This window comes from Triticum aestivum, chromosome 4A (genome assembly GCF_018294505.1).
Source record: "Triticum aestivum cultivar Chinese Spring chromosome 4A, IWGSC CS RefSeq v2.1, whole genome shotgun sequence".
NCBI classification, from domain to species: domain Eukaryota; kingdom Viridiplantae; phylum Streptophyta; class Magnoliopsida; order Poales; family Poaceae; genus Triticum; species Triticum aestivum.
Window position 1 is genome coordinate 36,146,883 of NC_057803.1, and position 24,509 is coordinate 36,171,391.

Consider the following 24,509-nt stretch of genomic DNA (forward strand, 5'->3'; position numbering starts at 1 on the left):
ATACTATACTAACGGGAATTTCTTCCCCATTCGGCCCTACCGTCCCGACACGAGCCATGTGATTAGGATCCAGCTTGGTATAGCGCGTCTTCACCATGGCCCAGGCCTCTCGCGCACCCTCTCGGCAGGTAGATATCTTCCATAGCCGGATACGCCACTGCGCTCCCTTGAACAGCTCTCCCAGCTTCTCCATGCTTCCTGGAGGGGAGTCGGATGGCCATAAAGCCTTGGCTACACTCCGCATAGCCTGCCGAGCTTGCTCGTGCAACTGCGACAGCTCCTGCAGAAGATCATTTGATGATCCGGACATTTCCTCTTCGGGGCGGTTCGTCAACAAACCTGCAATTACAGCTATATCAGCTACCGCTACCTCCAAACTATTGTAAGATAAAAGCGGCCACATACTGAATATGCCGCCTCGGAGCTTCTTGTTCTCCTTCAGAGTCGGCTAGCTACGCTCACACATCTTTCAGTTCTTCGCCTAGGTTGATGTTTGAATCCTGGAGTTTCTTTTTCTGTTTAACAACCTTTGTCAATACACGCTCGCCCGCTGCTAGCAGCTTTTTGGCTCCCTGTTCTTCGCTTCGAGCGGCGTCCAGCTGCTCTTGTACTTGGTCTAAAAGACCCAACACAAAAATTAGAACCCAGATTCACACTATCGGTGTAGCCTTATGAATTTTCGATGGAGGAAAATATTACCTGGAGATGCTTTGTATTTCTCCAGTTCGGCGTTAGCAGCAAGCAGCTGGCGTTGACACTTTTCTAGTTCCTGAGCCAGCTGGTTATTCTTCTCCGTAAGAACCTGGTTGTACATTGATCCTTAAATCAGTTGATTCAACTCCTTTAAGTACCGGGGGCTACTGGCATATGGTTGTCATAGTCAGACAAAGCGAATTTACCTGCACATCTTTCAGATGTTGCTTTGTGGCCCTGCTAATCCCATCTCGAGCAGCCTGGATGTACGCATCGACTGTGTTGAAGGCGTTAAACGACTCCTCCGAAAAGCCAGGATCTTATAGAATGGCCCGGCGGTGCCGACGATTCATAGCACTCTCCACTTCCGAGTTGGTGACCGATACATCGTCCGAATCCTCGGCTGGAGGACAGTCCGGCGTCGCCCCTGCATCAGCCCCCGTCTTCACGCCGGGATTCGAATCCTGGCTGTGGGAAGTACGGCCGCTCGGACTCCCGGATACAGTCCGGCGCGCCTTCCTCCTGACAGATGGAAAACGAGAAGGTCACGGTTGGACGTGACTGCTCAGGGGTAGGTTGGCGAATTCATACCTCTTCGATGAAGGCGCGGCCGTGTTTTCATTTGCTTTCCTCTTGGAAGGATTGTCCGGTGCGGGAGCCGATCTCTTCGAAGCCGCTGAACGTATCCCCTATGAAGCATGATACGTTGCTATGGGTAAGACGGAGTAAGAGCACTCTTTTAGAGAAGGCGATTTCTTAATTATTTACCCAAGAAGCAGGAAGAAGGCCCGGATAGTCTGCGGTAATGGCCACTTCTGTGCCGTCGTAGCTGGTCTGGTAGAACACTCCCTTCGCAAGCACCACAAATATAGCTGTGTCCTCTTCGAACCCGAGATCTAGCTCCCAGTTGTGGTCCTACGGCTGTGGGGCAGGACTATAAAATCCCTCGGTGACCTTTCGCCAGTGCTGTCATAAGCAAACGAGCTAGAAGTTTATCAAAAGCAGTTTGGAGATGTAAGAAGTAAAAAACGGAGGGGTCGGGCCTTACCCAGCTGGGAGGGTTATACATAGAGTACCCGTCTCTAGATTTGATGCGGAGAAATTCCTTTTCCTCCCCTTTAAACAGTTCGGCTAATATCTTAGCCAAAGCGGCAGGGGTATCCGGACCTTTCCGACCGCAGCGAGAAGCGTCGTCCTCCCCATTATAGTGCCACATGGGAAGCCCTTTGTATTGGAGCGGTTGAACCCCTCGCGCTATGGAAATCGCCATAACCTCGATTAGTGTGAGTCCGGACCGAGTGAGATGTCTTATCCTGCTCATCAGCTGACGAACCTCCGCGCCGTCTTCCTCTTCAAGACTCCGGGGACGCCAACTGTGGCGTTTCTTCAGCGGGACACGAGCAAATTCAGGAAGACCCTTTTGAATCGGGTCAGGAAGCGCAACATCCTCTATATAAAACCATTCAGAGGGCCATTCATCAGGTGCCTTCCTTGGTGTGCCGGATGGATATCCGGTATCGGCGACGCGCCACACTTCGGCTCTGCCCACTTCAAATATTGACCCTTCGTGATTGCGCGGGACGAGACAAAACAGCTTCCTCCACAACTCGAAGTGAGCCTCGACGCCCAGGAAAAGTTCACATAAAGCGACATAACCCGCAATGTGCAGAATAGAGGCCGGAGTGAAGTTGTGCAGCTGGAGGCCATAACATTCCAGAAGCCCTCGGAGGAACGGATGGATTAGAAATCCGACGCCTCTTAGCAGATAGGGGACAAAAACACACTCGCTCCCCCCCGGACGGATTGGGGAAGTCCTCTGCCTGAGTCCCCTCATTGAAGGAAGCTAGCCCCGATCGAACAGGGACTAGATCTACATGGGTAAGGAATCCCTGCGTTTGCAACTTCGTCAAACGGCTATGAGACACGGAACACCTCTCCCACTCGCCTTTCTCTGGGCCGGGACGAGTGGAGGAGCTGGGAGCATTATCCATGCCGGAATGGTTTCTCCTAAAGCAGTCTCTGGGGATTTCTTCTGCGTAGCGCTGAATGGATCTGGAGTCCAATCTCTTTAAATAGACACTCTTCCTCGCATCAAGGGGGTGTTATTCGCAAAAATACCTTGACTTTCCACATTCACTCGACACGTGAAGGACAAAGACTATTCAACGGGCGAAAGCCAAGGAGGTGACATTGGATCAATGGCCGAATACATACTTATTTTGTCCCAATACTGCCACGATTTGGATCACTTGACATCAATACTTTCAATGTCATGGTCATGATTTATTCATGGATTAATTTAATCGGAAAACTGCCTATTTTCTTATCAATCCAAAAACCTAATTTGTGTAGGAGTTTTTCGAATTCTGGTTTTGCTGCTGCACTGAAACCGTCGCCGTTTACGGGGACGTACTTTAAGCGTTGGCAGACTAAAACCACCTTATGGCTCACTGCCATGAACGTGTTCTGGGTCGCCGGTGTGACTCCCACAGGAACGATCGCTCCTGATCAGGAGAAGGCGTTCAAGGAGGCCACTGTCGTGTTCCTCGGGGCAATTCTGAGCATGATTGGAGATAAGCTGGTTGACGCATATTTGCATGTGCGGTTTGCCAAGGACTTGTGGGAGGTGCTCGAATCTAAGTTCGGGGCTGCCGATGCAGGGAGTGAGATGTATATTATAGAGCAGTTCCATGATTACAAGATGGTTGAAAACCGTCCTGTATTGGAGTAGGCTCATGAGATAATATGCATTGTTAAGGAGCTTGAGCTTCTTAAGTGCGAGTTACCGGGCAAGTTTGTCGCGGGCTGCATAATCGCTAAGCTTCCCAATTCCTACAGGAACTTTGCCACCACTCTGAAACATCAGAGGCGTGAATTCTCTGTGGAGCATGTCATTGGCCATCTGAGTGTTGAGCAGAATTCAAGGGCAAAGGACTCGCACGGAAAAGGGGTCGAAGGAACTTCTGTGGCCAACATGGTGCATCAGAAGAACTCCAATTCCCACAAGCCCAAGGGAAAGAACGGTGTCCAACAGAGTGCCGACTTTAAGAAGAAGGGTAAGAAGACCTTCAAGAAGAACAAGAAGGATGAGGGTTGCTTTACTTGTGGTTCGCTTGAACATTGGGCCAATAAGTGTCCAAACAAGTATAAGAAGCAAGGACATGACTCCAAGTCTGTCAATATGATTGTGAGCAACAATGAGGGTGGTGCATCTGGGTACGGTAATTTATTTGCTATATTTTCAGTTTGGCCGTCCACCGATTGGTGGGTCGACACAGGTGCAGGTGTTCATGTGTGTGCTGACATTTCATTGTTTTCTTCTTACCAGGCCACAGGTCACGGGTCCGTACTGATGGGGAATGGCGCGAGTGCTTCTGTTCTTGGTGTTGGCACGGTCGATCTGAAGTTTACTTTGGGAAGGATCGTGCAGCTGAAGAACGTGCAGCATGTCCCCGCCATCAAGAAGAACCTCGTTAGTGGCTCCCTTCTATGTAGAGAAGGGTTTAAGTTGGTATTCGGGTCTAATAAATTAGTTGTTACGAAATATGGACTATTTGTTGGAAAGGGTTATGAATGCGGAGGCATGTTCCGCCTTTCTCTTGCAGATCTATGTAATAAAGTCGTGAACAATATTCATTTGAGTGTTAATGAATCTGAAGTATGGCATTCACGTCTTTGTCACATTAGTTTTGGTGTTATGACGCGGCTAGCAAAATCGAATTTAATCCCGAGTTTCACTTTAGCCAAAGGTTCTAAGTGCCATTCGTGTGTGCAATCTAAGCAACCTCGCAAGCCTCACAAGGCAGCAGAGGAGAGACACTTGGCGCCACTGGAACTCATACATTCTGATCTTTGTGAGATGAATGTTGTGTTGACTAAAGGTGGAAAGAAATATTTCATGACTTTGATAGATGATTCCACTAGTTATTGCTATGTGTATCTGTTAAATACTAAAGATGAGGCTCTACACTACTTCAAAATCTATAAGGCAGAAGTTGAGAATCAACTTGAAAAGAAAATTAAATGAGTCCGGTCAGATCGTGGTGGAGAGTACTTCTTGAAAGAGTTTGATGACTTTTGTGCGGAACACGGCATTATTCACGAGAGGACGCCTCCTTAATCACCCCAGTCAAACGGGGTTGCCGAGCGAAAAAACCGTACTCTAACTGATTTGGTTAACGCCATGTTAGGTATGTCGGGTTTATCCAAGGCATGGTGGGGGGAGGCTATAATGACATCCTGTCATGTCCTGAATAAAGTTCCGACAAAGGATAACGAGATCACTCCTTACGAGAAGTGGACCAAGAGAATGACAACACTCTCGTACTTACGTATCTGGGGCTGCTTGGCGAAAGTTAATGTGCCGATCCCCAAAAAGCATAAGCTTGGACCAAAGACTGTGGACTGTGTTAATTTGGGCTACGCTATGAATAGTGTTGGCTATAGATTTCTAGTAGTGAAATCTGAGGTACCTGACATGAAAGTCGGTACAATTATGGAGTCTAAAGATGCTACATTCTTTGAGGACATTTTTCCCATGAGAGATGTACAAAGCACTTCTAGACAGGAATCTGAGGAGACTCCTGAACCTGCCATTCCGATGGAATATTATAATCAAACACATGATGAAAATCCTGAGGAGGATAATGAGGAATCCCTTGGTAGGGGCAAGAGACAAAGGACTGTAAAGACCTTTGGTGATGATTTCTTCATATACCTCGTGGAGGATAATCCCACTTCTATTTCAGAAGCGTATGCATCTCCAGAAGCTGGCTACTGGAAGGATGCGGTCCGTAGCGAGATGGATTCCATCATGGCTAACGGGACTTGGGAGCTTACTGAACGTCCTTATGGTTGCAAACCATTGGGATGCAAGTGGGTGTTCAAGAATAAGCTTAGGCCCGATGGTACGATAGAAAAGTACAAGGCTAGGCTTGTGGCCAAGGGCTACGCCCAGAAAGAAGAAGAAGATTTCTTCGACACTTATTCACCTGTGGCCAGACTGACCACCATTCGAGTATTACTCTCGTTGGCGGCCTCGCATGGTCTTCTCATTCATCAGATGGATGTTAAGATGGCTTTCCTGAACGGAGAGCTAAAGGAGGAAATCTATATGCAACAGCCTGATGGCTTTGTGATGGATGGCCAGGAAAAAAAGGTGTGTAAGTTGGTGAAATCTTTGTATGGCCTGAGACAAGCGCCTAAGCAATGGCATGACAAGTTTAATGAAACATTGACATCTGTTGGCTTTGTTGTTAATGAGGCTGACAAATGTGTATACTATCGCTATGGTGGGGGCGAAGGAGTTATACTGTGTTTGTATGTTGATGACATACTGATATTTGGGACTAATCTCAAGTTGATCGAGGAGGTTAAGTCTTTCCTATCTCAGAACTTTGAGATGAAGGACCTTGGAGTGGCTGATGTTATCTTGAACATCAAGCTACTGAGAGATGATGAGGGTGGGATTACACTTTTGCAATCCCATTATGTTGAGAAGATGTTGAGTCGTTTTGGATATTCGGACTGCAAACCATCTCAAACACCATATGATTCTAGTGTGCTGATTCGAAAGTCTAAAGGCACAGCTATAGATCAATTGAGATACTCTCAGATTGTTGGTTCACTACAGTATCTAGCGAGCGCAACGAGGCATGATATCGCATTTGCTATTAGCAAACTGAGCCGATTTGTTTCCAAACCGGGTGATGTACATTGGCATGCTCTTGAGAGAGTTATGCGCTATCTGAAAGGTACTATGAACTATGGACTTCACTATACCGGATACCCGTCGGTACTTGAAGGGTATAGTGATGCGAATTGGATCTCTGATGCTGATGAGATGAATGCCACAACTGGGTATATATTTACTCTTGGAGGTGGTGCTGTTTCCTGGAAGTCTTGCAAGCAAACGATCTTAACAAGATCGACAATGGAAGCAGAATTGACAGCATTAGACACATCGGGTGGCGAAGCAGAATGGCTTCGAGATCTGTTGATGGACTTGCCAGTGGTTGAGAAGCCGGTTCCGGCCATCCTTATGAACTGTGACAATCAAACAGTTATTGTCAAGGTGAAGAGTTCAAAGGACAACATGAAGTCCAACAAACACATAAGAATGAGATTGAAAGTTGTCAGAAAATTGAGGAACTCCGGAGTGATAGCGTTGGATTATATTCAAACGGCTAAGAATCTGGCAGATCCCTTTACTAAAGGGCTATCACATGTTGTGATAGATAACGCATCAAGGGAGATGGGTATGAGACCCACATGAGTTGCCATGGTAGTAACCCAACCTATGTGATCGGAGATCCCGTGAAGTAGGACCTGGGAAAACAAGCCAGTGGTGAACTGAGGAGAGTAACTTTACTAACCCACTCCGTTGGAGATGCAATACTCTCGGAAACTGTATGGAAGGATGACTACTGTCTTAAGGTGTTCCAAGGCTTATATGCATAAGCAAGATGCTATCCTATAGAGCGATCTTTGGAGGAACACACCTATATGAGCCCGACTGCTGATCACAGTCTATGAGATTGGGGTGATCTCTAGCAAGCTCATGAACAGGCCAGGAGTGTGACTAATGTGCTCCACCCGAGGGGTCGGCCTTTGGCAGCCTCGTATCAGTGAGACTTGTGGTGAAACTTCTTGACGCCAAACTGACAATTCAAGGCATAATCCATTGTTCAGTTGTGAAGGAGTGTAACTACTTGGTCTAGGTGGAGCTCAACCTTAATCGGTCTCCACTGAGATGCTGGTATATCAAAACAACGTTTGGAACAAAGGATAAACTGGGCCCCTGAGATCTGGTGGGGGATTGTTGAAATATGAGATGGGCCTAGAGCCCATATGACAATTTCAGATTTGATCTCTAAGGGCCCATGTAGGTGGCATGACAAGGTGGTGGGAAGTTTAGTCCCACCCCGAAAGTGGAAGGAGAGTTGGAGTGGTTTATAAGGGATTCTCTTCCTTATGCTATTGGAGCTTGAGAAGAGATGAGGCCCTCGCGCACTCCTCCTCCTCCGCTCGCCTCGCTACGCCACGCCTCGTCACGCCGCGCCACGGGTTGCGGGATTGAGCCGAGCCGAGCTCACTCCTATGCGCTTCTTTTTGCCGGTCAGGAACGGAGAGTCTTTGACAGGTGGGGCCACGATCTGAGACGTCGGATCGTGGGCTACCGACTTGGACGTGGGTTCAGCCCACGTCTCTCCACGCGCAGCCGCACATATATATGTGGGGCGCTGCCAACCCTAGCCGCCACGAAATAGAACGCATCTCCGCCTCCACGCCCGCGTCGTTCCTCTGCTGCTGCTGCCGCCGGCGACTCCGTCCCGTTCACCGCATACACGGTTGACGGGAGAGCAGGCCTCCGAAACCCCGCCTCTCCGGATCCTGTACGGGAGAGGGGCGATTAGGTTTTTGGGTAGCGACTACGCGACTGCTCGCTTCTGTTCATCTACGTCCACATCACCTTCGTCATCACCATGTCGACCGACGCCGACCGTGCCGCCGCTGAGAAGGCCGAGGCCGACAAGAAGGCCGCCGAGGATGCCGCGGCTACTGCCGCCGCCACCGCCGCCGCATGGCCGATTGAAGGGTATACATCGTTTATCCCTCTCATGTTTCTTTCTGTTGTAGCAGTACTAGCGATATGCGTAGATGTTTCTACCATATGCGTAGTACATGCTCTGTTAGATCGTAACCAGTGTGTTATCAATACTGTCAATGTCATGCTCATGATTTATTCATGGATTAATTTAATCGGAAAACTACCTATTTTCTTATCAAACCGGGCCGGCCACAGTGACACTACATCGCTTTCTTGCTCCTCTTTTATTACGCACATAGTACTATTACTGTCTACAAACACCTTGTGGATCACTTGACATCATATACAGAGAAACCGGTCTAGCTTTTGTCTCCCACAGCTTCTTCTTATGGCTAACGCTGACTGACACCATGCGTGTCAACACCAACAAACTACAGTAAAAACGAGCGACGGCAGCTACATTTGCTACGTACGTACGGTTCTCTCCCCGGACTGGATTCGGATTCGGTGTCGTTAAAACCTAACAGAGGCCGGCCATGCATGCATGCACGCACGCACGCAGCGAGGGCTTTGGGTTCACTTGCTGCTGCCCTTGCCGTGGCCGTAGAGGCGGAAGAGGTTGAAGGCGGAGACGAGGGCGACCCCGACCATGGTGGCGCTGGCGGCGACGGCGCACGCGACGCCGCCCCCCGCCTGCGTGCAGAACCGCTGGTACAGCTCGCACGTCTTCATCCACTGGAACTCCACCTCCCCGGTCTTCCCCAGCAGCGCCGCCTCCATCGCCACCGCCACCGCCCCGATTATCACGTACGCCATCACCTGCTGCACGCAGCAACATCTTACATTTTTCAAACTTACTCACAGATTTATCTTTACAGAATATAAAAGTTTATCATAAGTACGGCAGCGACTTAGTATTTTTTTGTGCGAGTCAGTACAGTTCTAGAAGCAATCGTGTCGAGCTCGTGAAGCTGGTCGTCGTCCTAGTAGCAGACTGAAAACAGGTTACTCCAAATGAACAGTGCACGAGTACCACGATCTTGTTGGGGGAGTTCAATGGTAGAATGAATAGGCAACTGAGCAGCCCAGGGCTTGGCATCACACTAATACCAGCCATGTGGTGTTTATGATGGTTCCGAACTCGTGATCTCCCCAACTAATACCAGGACGCACTGTCCATCCCGGGGCTTGCTGAATCCAGGCAGCAGATGCACATGCTCGCATTTGACCATGAGAGAGAGACCATTCCTTTGTCAATTTGGCAACATCTTATTTGTTATTTCATACTTGCACCATCAATACTACTCTATGTCTATAGTGAGTAGTACATATTTGGGGAACCATGACAATGACATAAGTAAAGGGTCACTGCAGAATGCATAACAGCCCTGCGTTGGCATGGAGTATGTTCGAGCAACCGTTTGGCTGTGCGCATCTTAGCTATGCAGAAGCAGGGGAGTCGATCATCATGGTTTGTACTTTGTACCAGCTGGATGCTACACTTATAAATTAATAAAAGCGCCCTTTATAGGAAAAAAAAACTGTTCACCCAACCACAAATATTGCTGGTCTTAATTAAGTGTGTTTTTTCTCATAATGATTTGGCAATTAATTTGCAAGGAATATACCAAAATGTGGCTATGTGTTGATCGTGATATGTGACCTGATGTACGGACAAGTTCTGATACAAACAGTACCGCGGCAGCTAGGCGAGATCGATGTGACCTGACGATAGCCCAATCTATAATCTCTAGGATCAGAGGAGAGGAGTGCCCCATATGCTATAAATGCAAAATTCAAGCAGTAGTTTTCCCCTCTTTTATCTCTGTAAAGGTCAGTATTATGGACAGTAAGTTTTTAAGTTTCATTTTCTCTAGCTGTAGAGAAAAAGGAAAAGAAGTTCTTATGTCAGTAAATCCATGCAGTTTACACATCTGGCAAATGCATGAATTTTGTGATAGTCTAATACTCTCATTCTTCACACAGAAGGACCTCTGTTGAGTGTCAAGAGCGACAAACATATGCCCCCCTAAAATGCGCCCGTGATAGCCGAAAGCCACACACTGATAGTGACGAACAAGGAGACAAACATGTTGTATGTATGCCAACGAAAGCAAACAAATGACAAGGAAAGCTGATGGCGACAATAACGACTATATTAACTTGCCTGATCACAGGAGAAGATCGCCCATGCCAAGGGCCTGTTGAGAAGGATGCCACCCCTGATAATGCTCACCAGGCACCTCGCGCCCTGCAGCAGGCTGTAACAGGCAACCATTCCGCTTGCTATCACCAGGATCCTGCATCCAAAGCCAAGTGATCAGCACACCACTACTACTGTGTGGAGTAGTACTTCATGTTGGCCTACAGAATTACTTGTACATGTTACAGCCTTGATGGCCTGGGTTAGCTTTTCAATTGTACTACTACTTGGCACATTATGCACTCGTTGGTCCAGTCTTGACTGCATGAGGATGGTCCTGCTAGCTAGCTTGTGGAGAGGTGTTAAATGTGGAGAGAAACAATGAAGATTTTTTCAAGTGGGCGATGCAAACGCACACACACATCTGATGGCTTCAATGCCGATCATAAATTGGCTGCCAAACATCCCGAATCGCTGATCATGGAGCACTGTATCATTCGCGTTTTCAACAAAAAATAATGATAATTCTCCACTGATAGAAGAACACCATGATGAATTATTAGCACAGTAAAAATCTGTTTTTTTCAGATGCGGTAAAATGGTAGATGTGCCTCAACCGTGCTCGCCGGTAGGTAGGTTATATGCAGTCAGCGTACGCGCCCCCATAAATGATCTAAGTAACCATTGAGCACTGCACCACGTGGTGGGTGCGACGATGCCTGCTACTGCGAGCACGCTCACACTTGTCGTTCTCCACCTGCTACCCGTTTCACCTCGCTCCCGCTGCGATGCCATCCCATCAGGGTAAGGGACAGGCCAGCATACGTAGGTACGTACGCACCATTGATTGTCAATGGAGTTTCACGGCCGAGCCTGCCTGCCCGTCTACATGCATGCAGGCAGGCAGAGCCTTCCCCGGCGCGGCCACGCAGCGAGGCGGGGAGGCCGCGGCGGCACCGGCACATATGGGGGATGGGCCGTTGGCCCCGACAGGGGGATAAAATGGCCTTTAAAGCGCTTTGTTTCCTCCGTGACGACGTACTACGTCGCCTCTCGTCTCTGGCTAATTATCGCGGTGGTTGCTCCGCTAACTACTCCTGCAGTCAAAAAGAAAAAGAAAACTACTACTCCTGCACTGTGCGCTGAACTGCTGCTGTGGTGGCTAATTAGCCTGATCGCTTCCCGGCCGAAAAAATGGCTAACCCTGATGGGTGTGCCAAATTAAGGAAGATTTCTATGAAAAAAACTGCGGGGCAGGAAGATTACTACAACTGAGCATGCGTTGCTCGTAACGGAAGTGGTACCAGGACATTGGCCGGGTTACTCAACATCCAGAGGGTAATAAGGTACAGGCTCGTCGTGTGAAAACCAGTAGTGAAAAGAATCTTAGCTAGAACAATGGGCTCGGTGGATCGATCCCATGGGCGACGGCGAGTGGACAATGATTCCGCGACATGGCATCGCTGGAACGCCACCGCAATGTGAACAGCCGTACCTAGTGGCCGGGCAGTGGCTACTTCGCGCAAAAAGGAAAAAGGAAATTTCATAGAAGATCCTCTTCTTGCTAGCTGCTGCACTGATACACAGCTTCGGCGAGACAGTGAGCCGTGACTTGTGAGACAGTGACTAGCCATGACCGGTGAGACAGTGGGCCGTGGATGGTGGAGGCTGGAGTGGACATTTTTTTAGTGGCCGCAAGCAGAGAGAGCAGGTTGATTTACTACTGCATGCTACTAACTGAGAGGAATCAGGCGAGGAAATTAAGATGAGGTGGTGTGGTGATGGGGAGGGAGGGAGGGGCTTACACGAGGGACTGCATGTCGGTGTACCGGGCGACCTTCTGGATGGAGAAGAAGGTGCGGGACTGGCGGTCGGCGCCGAGGAGGGCGGCGGCCAGCACGGCGAGGCCGCACGCCGCGCACCGCAGGAGCACCTCGGCGGCGCGCACCCGCCGCTCCAGGGTGGCCGACACGCGCCCGCCCGCGCCGTAGTAGCACACCGGGACATTGCCGGGGCTCACCCCGTCGCCTCCGCCCCCTCCTTGCCTCATGGCAGCCTTCTGATTCCTCCCTGCTGCTGGTGTTTAGTGGCTAGTAGTGGCTAACTACTGAGGCCTCGAGGGAAGGGAGGGCTGATGCGTACTACGCTACGGGCCGGGGAGCGGAGGTATTTAAAGTGGGCAGAGACAGATGAAGCAGAGGAGCGTAAATGTGCAGCGTCTCGGCTAGGCGCACTCCACCAACCCGGCGCCATTGGAGGGCCGTCCGGATGTGAATTTAATCGTTGAGATCAAATCAAAACGTGTGTATGGTTTGACTTAAGTGAGAATATGTGCATTTTAGTCATTTCTGCATCTGAGTAAATTTTGGAAGAACCACAACTTATGAGCCTTTACTACATGTTTTTTTATAAAGGACATCTCATTGAATTGATTTATACAACCACATCTAAAAAATGCCGGCCCTCTGCATAACATGATGTACACAGCCAATAAATCCAAACGACCGAAAAATAAACATTGTTTTTGTTGGAAATATGAGCAAATTACTACGAGATTTAATTCGAATAAATAGAAGATAAATCGTGACTACAGTAGCAGAGATTAAAAATCATGCGAACTAGCATAGCAGATGAACAGATCACATCTAGGGCACATACTAGAAACATGAATTCTACCACGATCTCGAACAGGAAGGATAGAATCACATACGGTGCAGCGGGAGCAGCACCGCCAGCGTTGACGTTGTCGCCCATGTCGTCGAGGATGAGGTTGCCGAGGTCGGGGAAGAAGTCGTCGCTGTCAGCAGTCGCGCGAGTGCGCTCCCCAAAAACCTGATTGCCCCTCTCCCGTATAGGATCACGAGAGGCGGGGTTCCGGAGGCCTGCCGTCCCTTCTCCCGGTGCACGCCGAAAGGAGGGATGGAGAAAACTTGCTTGGCGGCGCAATGATCTGAAACGGTGGTGAGAAACCATACAAAACGGGGCGGCGGCGGCTAGGGTAGACAACTGCCTGACTATATAGTGCGGGCCGGGCAGGTCGTGTGAGTAAACCCCACGTCCGAGTCGTCACGATCCAAAAGAATCGGAAACGGTTCATTAATTAACGCGTCCGTAAATTATGAATTAATGACTCATTAATTTTTCCTGAGCAGCAAAAATACAGACAACGTGCATAGCTCTGTCCTCAGCTCGGCTCAATCCTGCGGCGCGGCGCGGCGTGATGAGGCGTGGCGAGGCGAGGCGAGCGAGGAGGAGGAGCGCGCGTGTAGGTCTTTTCTTCTCATGCTTATACACGTGGTAGAAGAGCTCACCTTATAAAGAGGTGCAACTCTCTCTGAACTTTCGGGGTGGGACTAAACTTTAACCTCACTCACTCCACTCACATGTGTGCATGAATGAGCCAAGAGGATTTCAGAATTTTAGTTGGGCTTTGGGCCAAAGGCCTACTAGCAAAATTCCAACAGTTTTGCAGCAAAAATAAATCAATCCAGCCTAGGGTGAGACAGATCCTAAACGGAGATTACACCGCCATCCATGAAGGGAGAAAACTTCCATGGCCGTACGCTCCAGCCGGGTAGACGCCGTCATAAAAAGGTCTCTGTCCTCCGACTTTTGCAGGATAGACCAAAGTACGGAGCCATCGTGTACATGCATGAATAACCTTCGGAGTCGAGGTCGCGGGATGCCGTCCTACGCATGGCCTTGGTCAAAGAGTCCTGGTCAGTAGCTGCTAAACCATCAGCACCAACAGAGTGACGACCACTCCATCTCAGCGGTGAGGGTGTGAAGTTGGCTGCAACCACGGTCACAGCACCCCCGGGTGGTGGGCCAGAAGGGAGCGGCGAAGCTGAAGAAGACCAAGAGGGTTGCACCTCAGTCCCCGAGCCCTCGAACGGTGGTGACGACGTGGGCGGCGTCGAAGCCGTGGGCATCGTCGCCCTGGAGGTGTCGAAGGCATAGAAGACAATCCTTGTAGCTCTGCCATCGCTGACTCACGGTCAGCCCGAGATGAAGGTGAGAAAATCACTCCCTGCCGAGCTGATGATGTCAACATGGGTGACAGTGGTAGGGTCGGCGATGAAGAGGCCGCAACAGATGGCTTCTCCTGAAGCCTATGCCACGCCTGGGACCCCTCGTCGAGGCGATGTGGTGCTGCCATGGGATGATGCGGGCGGCGGCGGCGGAGTCCGGTGCACCATACTCGTCGTAGAAGCTGGCAACGCCAAAGTCCTAGAAGTGGGTGACGTCATGGCCGATGGAGAAGATCCCTCAGGTGGCGTAGAGACGGCCTTAGTAGGTGAGCGTTGAAGTGGGTTCGGCGGTGTAACGATGATGAAGAAAGTCTTGTCTGGTGGAGAAGATCCCCCCGAAATAGACGGACACATGGACAACTGCATGGGCATCACGCCGCCAGAGGTAGGAGCATCTGTAGGCTCCTTGGACGACGGAGTGTGTTTGGGCCTTTACTACATGTAAAACCACAATTATTTGGCTAATATTCATCTTGAGACCCAACCATTTTGACACCGAATCCAATACTTTTTTAGAGGGGCTGAATCTGACACTTGGGCGCACCTACAAGGACCGACAGTGGAAGAAAAAAACCACGTAGGATGAACTTTTTTAACGAGGCAAAAGAATTGTCATTTTCTTTGATTAAGAGAAAATGTTTATAAGTGGAGGCCCAAAACGAAGAATACAAAAGTCACTCCCGCCCCATCACATTACTCAACTGTTTTGGCCCCCTAAGGCTCCAAAGCAAAGCAAGACCTCCTCTTTGATCCTAGCGAAGATGACCCCAACCGTGTTAGCATCACAGAAAGTGGGTTACACCGACCGTACTAGCGTGTGGGTCCAGCCAAAAAGCTACAGGAATCACACAAGAATTCTACCCAAATACCACTGCAACATCCAGATGGAGTCAACCACATGGTGACATATAGATCTTTGTGAAGATTTACCGTGTGGTAAATCTTCGTTTAATCTAGACTGAATCTCCAAAAACATCATCAGTGATGTCATAGAGTGGTGCTCGGAGTCCCAAGCATTGACCACCCGATGTATACGTTAGGTATGCAAGTGGTTCTCAATGCAGCCGGGAAGCCACGCCACCGACCGTGCATTCAATGCGTGTGCAGGCCACCCCGCGTAGCCCGCTGTAGGTCTACATATTGTACACCGCCATAATCGTTACCGACAGATGGTGTGAGCGCCTTGGTACGATAAGGTGCAAACCTTATCGGTCAGGTGAGTGCAACAAGGCCCAGACACCTTTTTGACTAAGGGAAGCGGCGCCTCGCGTTGCATGATGAAGGACAATGACAGGAGGAACCCACGAACCAGGACGATCGTCACAGGTACTCAAGTACCCGACAAGCCAGAGTTCGAGCTTATCGCGTGCGGAGACCGAAGACAAGTTCCATATATGTGTGGCAGGCACCCACTTATACTTATAGCCATTCACACTCGTTAAACCAGTGTTGAGAGGCAAAGTGGTTCTCCGTCGCTGCTCTCGTCGTTTGAGGCCGAGACGACATCGACCGGGTTGGTTCTGTCACTCGTGGTGAGGTCGACAATGATGTAGTCTTCTGGTGTTTGGGTGATGCGGCAATTGCCGTAGACCATCGCGATGAGTTGTGCGGGCTGTGTGGGTTCCTCTCACTACTGCAGGATGCTGCTAACGCGACACTATGATCAGAGACCCTTCGAGAAACTATGTGCGATGCAATAATCGCAAACGGTGATGTATGAAACCGTCAGAAATGTATAAAACGTTTGCGATGACGGATGCACCAAACACGGTTCGGGTTTTATTTGCGTGTGCGACGAAGGGCATACAGTTCAGTTCAATGAACTGTTTGCGACGAGGAGGAACAAATGAAACGGGCAGCCAGATGAAGGCGTGTGCGATACATAGCATACGGTTCACTCGGATGAACTGTTTGTGATTAGGCAACGCAAAAAAAACGGTGAGCCAGATCAAAGGTGTGTGTGATATACGACATGCGGTTCACTCGGATGAACTATTTGCGTTGAGACATGAGAACAGAAACCGTTCAAATGAACAAGATGTGTGTGATACGAGGCAAACATGTTTGTAATTGGAGACGTGTGCGAAGACCGATAACAACACAGATGATTACTGCTAACAAGCCGTGTGTGTTGTGAGCAAATGATTGCTGGTATACAATTGTGAGTGATTGATGAAAACATCACCGACTGGTTCCATTGTTTAGTCCATGTGCGATGTGATTTTCTTTGTCCGCATAACATCTACGCTCTGTCTACAGCATCAACATATATACTTAAAAAGACAGCATTGCATAACCAAATTAAGCATACAATTACACAAGTGACTGCACACATAACATTTCCACACACCGAAGAAAGCAATTACATGCATACTAAAGTAGGAGAAACGAGGATCTAATCATCTACTTATTGTTGCGATGACGCTTGCCATTGCTCTGCTTCCGGCTGGATCCCTGGCCGTTTTGGGGAAGGAGGGACTTCCTCATGTCAACAATCCTCCTATACATGTCGTGGCTCGTGTACGCCTCCTTGGCCACATACACGACGTGAGCTTTGTTGAGTTTCTCCATCCAGGCCGAGTGCCAGGCACGCTTGTCCTTGTTGCACGAATCCTTCATGTCTCTGTAGTAGGGGTCGATGATGGCCTCGGCAGGTGAACCAGTGAGTCCTTCTCATGCTCCTTGCTGCCCCTGATCTTGTATTGGCCCTGGATGTCGACAAGATTCTGGCAGGCGATGCCCGAATTCTCGAGCGCCTTTACATCGTTGGTGATGTCCACCGTAGCGAACATGTAGTGGGGGCTATTGACAAACCTGGTGAAATGCTCGCAAGGCCTTGTGGCCATGCAGTAGTGGTAGACGAGGACGTGGTGGCACACGCACATCTGGGTGACGATGACCTTGGGACGAGACCCGGCACGAGCGTGGGTGTACTCGAGGTCGAACCCGACCACCTTGTACTTCTCCTCGGCAAGCAACAGCTCCATCATGTGGATGGACTGCTCCGCCCAGACCGGGTCGTTGGTGTACACCACCGAGAGGTCCATGAACCTTCTGTGGGTGTCCACCACGGCACGCATGGTGAACTGCTGCTCGTCGTTTGTAGCCGCTCGGAGCGCCATTGGAGCCGCGTAAGATACCCACTAAGAATTTCTCGTGGTAGGTGTGCTTCTTGCAATGGTGGGGCGCGATCGAAAGGTTGAAGAGACACAAGGGTAGGTTAAATGATCACTGTAATAAATGGGGGCCGTCCGGCCTGTAATCGTCACGCCTTGTCACAATGTTCATAGCGGAGGATTCCAGAATCCAATGCATGCTTGACAACACTGCACCCCAGGTGTGGGCTCGAAGAGCCTGTTCCCGCGCTACCGTGCTGTTTACCGCGCAAGCTTCCCGCTCGGCTAGTTTGACCACGCGTCAGCTAGAAGAGGGACAACTCGTGGGCGTTTATTGGCAAAAAGCTTTTGTAAAAACGAAGTGTGTGGAATTACTTTGGTCATAACTTTACCCTTGGGTGATGAGATCAAAGTTACACAGAAGGGTGATGATGGACACTCGAGTGCTATAATTAATTCTGCGCTCTACAGTGCACACGGTGGAAGAAACCAACTGTGTGCAATATTGTCGAAGATCACAGTCGAGTTAGCTATACAGATCGTGCGCTGTGAGATCAACAATGTAAACTGATTCGAGAATGGTTAATAAAATCTAAGACGATTGCATATTAAAGTCAAAATAGTGCTAGAAATATACAAGTCTCATACGATGCCATTTCAACGATTGTGCCACAAAAGCTCGAAATATTACAAGGTTCAAATTCCGGAGTTATATGGCTCAAATTCGAAGATTACAAGGTTCAAACTGATATTAGAAATGAAATTCAGCTCATCAACTGCAAACGCTCGTGCTGATGCACTGAACATGGATATCAGAGAGGTTCAAACTAATATCACCACTTCTAAGTCTGGCTTCGAAACCTCACAAATTTTGCAAAGGGGTCAGCCACTGAGAAGTCATGTATGGGGTTGACCCGATGACTTCCGATTACTCTGTCATCTGAAGTTCCAAAATAAAATTCTGCATTTTTGGAGCCTACTCCATTCTGCCGCAGGCGCCGGCGCTGATCAACAGACCATTCATTTTTGCGAAATAAATATAGGGCAAACCTCATTTCCTTCAGCACCCTTGCTCCGAGAACAAAGAACCTGGCGAATATAATCTTCGGTAAGGTCCCTCGGTAGCAGTTCAAAGTAATTTCTGAGAGATGCAGATCTAGGCATTCGACGTGATTGTTATATTGTATCACATTATCCATCACTGGGCCTAATCTTATCTGCAAAAGAAGAAAACATGTTAGTGCCTACATGCAGTTTTGAACATTACTACATGCCTAGCTATTTGGTTTGTAGGATTTGTAAAATGCACTAACATGCCATCTTCGATCTGACACGATTAACATGGGCATTTGATTACATTCTAGAAAAATGTAGCCTTCTTCACAAGAGGTTGGAGTGGACGAAAAGTTCCCTAAGAAAACTAGTACAGATGAGTCCAAAGGAGAAATGCTTATTGAATGTAACCATATGGATCAAGCAACCAATATGGGGGGGCATGTATGTACTGAAATCCTCCAAAAGAACCTTCAGAAACCGTATTACATTGTCATTGTAAACTTGGAAAAAGGTGTCACAAATTGAACTCCCTTATGGTTAACATTTAATAGGAAAGTAACATCACCTCGATATATAGCTTCTCCAGGCACGAAAAGCATCTCAGGAAACTGACAACTTGCTCCAGGCCAGGCCTGATAGATTCTAGTGCTAAGATCTTCACTGTGCGCAGCTTCGGGGTCAAGCTTGTCGGAATCATTTTCTGAATGACAGACGAACAAACATCTTCAAAATTAGAAATAATGTTAATTTGTAGAAGGAGAGGTGGAAGGCAGCTATTGTACCTGAACGAGTGTGGATCCAATAACAAGTTTGGAGTATTTGTCAGATGAGTAGCCCACCACTGTCAATTTCAGCACAGAAATGACATTGATTCTTGTTGGACCTTCTTGATCAACTACAAGTAATCTCTCAAGTGCAGGTGTGTCCTAGATGACCATAGCGTGGTCCACCTTTTGTGATGTCTTCCTGCCGCACTAGCAACACATATAAATAGTCCGGAGAGTCATGGAGGTGATGTGGAAGGTACTCAACCCATTGATCGCCTGAAGACGAAGGTACTCGAGTGCAGTATAGCCACGAAGCAGGCGCTCCATGTCACCCTTTGAGAGGCAGATGGTGACGAGCTCAAGGTGCTTCAGTCGTGGTAGAATAAGAGCGGGCGCGTCATTAAGGGGCGGGAAATGGTAGTTCCTGAACTTGGCGATGCACAGCATGGGCGCGAGGTGGAGTGCGGACGTTGGCAGCGACCACATATGCCCATCATCAAAAGTGAGCTCCTCGAGATGATCTAGGGCGGGGGATCGGAACCATTCGTCAAGCTTGGCTTGGTCCTTACCGTTGGAACGGAACTTGCCCATTCTAAGGCCTTTGGTTGGGCCAAGGTGACTGCCAGGGATTTTGGAGAACACATCCAAGCTTTTGCAATAGCCATGGCAGAGCTCGTGGGTGTCGATGAGGTTGAGAGGAATGGAGTTCCATACGGGGCGCCACCGCCGGGAAAGGAGGGTTGTCCGCGCCCCATATTTGATTGGGAGGAGGAAGATGATGACTCTCAACATATCATCGGGGAGGCTGCTATTAATTCTAGGCCTGCTGGAGTCGCTTGCGGTTCTAGCTCGCCCCGCCTTCGCTTGTTGGCAGCCCCGTTCTCCACCTCTGGAGTCTCCTTGTCAGCGGCGCTTTCTGATAGAATGGGAGTACAGGGAACATTTAGTTAAAACAGGGCAATAGAAAAGTGTATTGGTAACTAGAAGTTATTAGGTAGGGATATAGTAAGAAAAGGGAATAACAATTGGTTGCTTAAATACTACACAATTCATTTGACATTGCTGGGTAAGTCAACATATGCAGATAGTTGAAAAGAAAACTTACTTCAAACAAAGTCTGGACGGATGATTTTGTCGGGGAAGTTAGCATATATCTCATGACCAGGCCCTTCTATGTGCAGTGCAATTTTAGTGCCAGCTTTCAGTACATAAAACTTTGCAATTTCATTCCAAAAGTCAGTGCCAAAATAGGAGTCACCACGTTCATCAAGTCTTACAATAGCAACGATTGTAAATCCATGGTTTGTGTGCAGTATGACATTCGTGGAGCCTTGATGTATGTAAAGGGAAAAATTATGCACTACATAATCTATTGCATAGCGAGGGATGTCCTGTAGAAAATGGTAGGATTGTTAAAGAAAATATGGTAACATGCAAATATGGGCCCAAATTGAAAGAATTGTACAACAGTTGAAATCGAAGGACAAAAGTCTATAATTAAACAGATAGGGTAAACATGATGTCATGGAAATATGAGAGTAATCGAAAGAACAATACATCATTAGTTTGCTTAATATATAAAGAAGAGGGGGGAAATCCCCTTTGACGTATATGGTGCATGTGGCACCTTTTATCCAAATGTAGCAATATTTAGAATATGTTCAGGAAAGTAGGCCATGCCAACCGATTTAGGGTGAGATTGAACATACCGCGCGCGTCCTCAAGTTATATGGTACGATGAGATGGAATCTCTGGCGGCGGTCGCCAAGTCCTGAAGTGTCGACGCATTATACATTCTATGAATGAAAGAAAACCCTCAAATTAGCTCGAATAAAAATGAATTCATGGCGATTTCCGCCGGGTGATTAAAGGAGGCAGATGAACTGGGATAAGAGATGAGATAATATATCGTTAAATTAGTTACCTTGTCGTACATGAGAAACAACCCTCACTATGGCAGATTCCCCAACCGAGCGGAGCTGGGTCGACCGTGAGCCACGTCGAGAAAGTCGATGGCGATAGGCGGCGGCAAGCGGAAGTGGCAAAATGCGGTGGGCTTTGCCAGCAGCCTGGCGGCGGCGGCAAGCGTCGAGCTAAGTGTTTACCGCCGCGATAGGCGGTGCCATGGCATAGACACGGAGGAGCTTGTGCAGGTGTGAATGGGGAACGTACCGGAGGGGCTGAGGGGGTGGCAGACGGGGTGAGGGTTTTTGTGACGTGGGGATGGTGAGGGTTTTCTTTTTTCTTTTTTGAATTGGGTGGTGAGGGTTTTCTATCCCACAAAGAATTTTGGGGGCAGCGATTTGCTAGAGCGAACCATGTGTGATTGACGTAGCAGGCAAAATGAAAGTCATTGCACATGGTTCCAATTTTGGGAACCGTGTGTGGTTGACGTACTACCTCCGTCCTGGTTTATTGGTCCCCCGTTGTAATTTTATCAAAATTTGGCGAATTATTTAACATACTCAGACATAGATAATAAGCATACACGTACATAAGCATAGTTCAACCATAAGTACATAGTTCAACCGTCATTAAGCATACTCAAGCGTACATAGTTCGATCCATCCCACATCTCATCTCACATGTGACCGGCACGATCCTGAAGCTTCTCCAGGTACTCGGCGTACACACCGTGCGCCACCCTGCGAGAATACTTATGCTTGAAGGAGCCAACGGCCCGTCCTCTTGCATGTGCCAGAACACTTAAATACACGTCATGACTTGTGGTTGCAAAATGGGCACCCATAGCCGTCGGTTCAGGTCCTAATACACCTGTTATGCATTCCCGCATAAAGCTCCCTCAGGATTCGCCTCTTGTACCTCCTCTGGGCATGTTCATCCTCGTTGTCCACATCGTTAGATAGCACCTATACAAATAGTAAAACAAAATTGGCATCAAATCACTGATTACATGCCGTGAAGTAGGATTAGGAATTTATGGCTATTTATTTATACATATCCAGAGATTATGGTTCGATTTTTAAGCACAGTCATCTATGTACAAACCAATCTTGAAGAAAGTAATGGCACAAACATAGGTAGGTCATTCGAAATCAATTGTCAAGTCCTGGCTAGGAATTATTAGCATGAACACTAACCCTAGTCGGATTACTAGCAGAAATCATTTGCACAGATGAAACAACTAATCACTTATCACATGTACCATTCAAACAATCAATACAGTACACGGATCTAACAAAACTTACTCAGCTTTCATGGATTGGGAGAACATAACTACATGATTTCTATTCCAAAAAGAGGGAGGCAGGAGTAACCATAGAAACCCTATGACCTATTTGACACATAAATGGATATAGATGACTAACCAGCTGTCCGTCGTCGCTGGAGTGGTCGTCGGAGTCGTCGCCGGATGGTCGTCGGAGTCGGTGTGGAACTCCACCTCCGGCAGTGGAAGCTTGACGCCGTCAACGATGTCAAAGTGCAGCGATAACTTGCCGGCGGTGACGACAACCTCTGTCTCCATCTCCACACCGTGCTCCGGTGCTTTAGCAGCCCCGGCGTCGCCACTCCCTCCGATGGGGCGCTTCGGCGGCATCCTCATACACTGACGGCTTTGAGGAATGAGAGCGGTGTCGAGGATGGAAGCGAAGAGAGAGGATTATGTGTGCGTAGCGAGGATGGGGGGGGCGGCCGCTCAGGCGCACCGTTAATATGGAGTAGTGGGAGTTGTAGGAGAGAGGCGGGCCGCGGTCAAACCGATGGCTCGCCTCCCGGTGAGCCTATGCACCAGATTGCTGGCATGCCTACCAAAATTTCACACAGCTACTCGCACGCCTCCCGATGACACTGCGCAGCGAGCACACATCCGTCAATTCACACACCTGCATGCATGCCTTCCCGTTTGTCTGCGTGGTGGACTGCTCACATGCGCCCTGTCAACTCACGCCTGCTCGCATGCCACACGGGTCGTGCAGCGGCATGTATATTGTTTTTCTATTTGGATGATTAATGCTGCCACTTTATTCCTTAACCGAAGCATGGTACGTATCCATTGTTGGTCTAACACTCACGGTTCGAATAAATAATCCGTTTGGAATATTAGCTCCCAATTATTAATAATCTCCCATCTGTAATTAGATAAAGATTACATCAAAACTGGTCTCAAATTTCACAAAAAAAGTACAATGCCACTTTGTATTGGTGTCCATATGACAACACGATAAGTTTCATGAACTTCAAATAAGTTTTGGATGTACTAGAATTTAAAAATCAAGATTCTCAATGTTTGAAATTTGTTGCACGGGGAGTAAACATGCACCCAGTGAGACACATGTGTTTTCCATTTAGGTGCACTGTCACGTGTGTATGTAGCTCAAATTTGATTTTTGCACATTATACCCATAGAAAATCAATCAATGTACTAAAACGTCTTAATGATCTCTGTGATTTTTTTGAAATTAAAACATCCCTCCTTTGGTAACATGTATGTTCACCACGGGATAATTAATTTAACATGCATCGTAGTTGCGGTGGATTCGCGGTGTGTGTGTGGGTGTGTGCGTCTGGGGGTGGCGGGTGGCTCGCAGTACACTACGAGTTGTGAGCCACCGTGTGGGTTGGGCGTTTTGTTAGGCAGGCTGGTGCCACATCAGAGTCGTGAAATCATTATTTAAAATATTACACAACCCTTTCATACATAAATGTTTTGGCCACATGCAGTCGATGGTTGTCCTACACGATACTCGATACTCGCGTGTGACGCTTTTTGTGGGCCCGCGAGGTCGTCGTCCATCACTTTGACGAACAGCCGGCGGTGAGGTTAATTTGACTAGCAAGGTAGAATCATTTTTGTTTGTGTTATGGTGGTATATAGTACGCGTCAAAGAGGTGGGAGGGGACTAGCATATATACTATACGTATGCGTCCGTGAACAAGTACAGCTCACTCAGTGTCGGGACTTTTTGGTTACCGAGGCACGTGCCACATCAAAATTGTGAAATTGGTTATTCAAACATCACACAACACCTTTTTGGGCCACATGCATATATATCATAGCTAGGACACTCACGTGTGACGCTTCCAACTGTGGGCCCACGAGGCCATCGTCGATGCATGCATGTATGCATCACTTTGACCTACATCAGGAGAGGTTAATTAATTTCACCATCAATGAGGATTATTTTGGATTGT

The 24,509-nt window shown here is 48.3% G+C and overlaps 1 protein-coding gene across 1 annotated transcript; it reads right to left on the bottom strand.

Annotated features, from left to right (window-relative positions):
* Positions 1-8,497: 8,497 nt before the first annotated feature.
* Positions 8,498-12,534, bottom strand: LOC123084954 (CASP-like protein 2U2). Its single transcript, XM_044506496.1, has 3 exons — positions 12,191-12,534; positions 10,410-10,542; positions 8,498-9,061 (listed from the first exon to the last, which is right to left on the bottom strand). Exons 1-3 carry the CDS (start codon positions 12,433-12,435, stop codon positions 8,819-8,821), a joined length of 621 nt encoding a protein of 206 aa, XP_044362431.1. The 5' UTR covers positions 12,436-12,534; the 3' UTR covers positions 8,498-8,818.
* Positions 12,535-24,509: the final 11,975 nt, after the last annotated feature.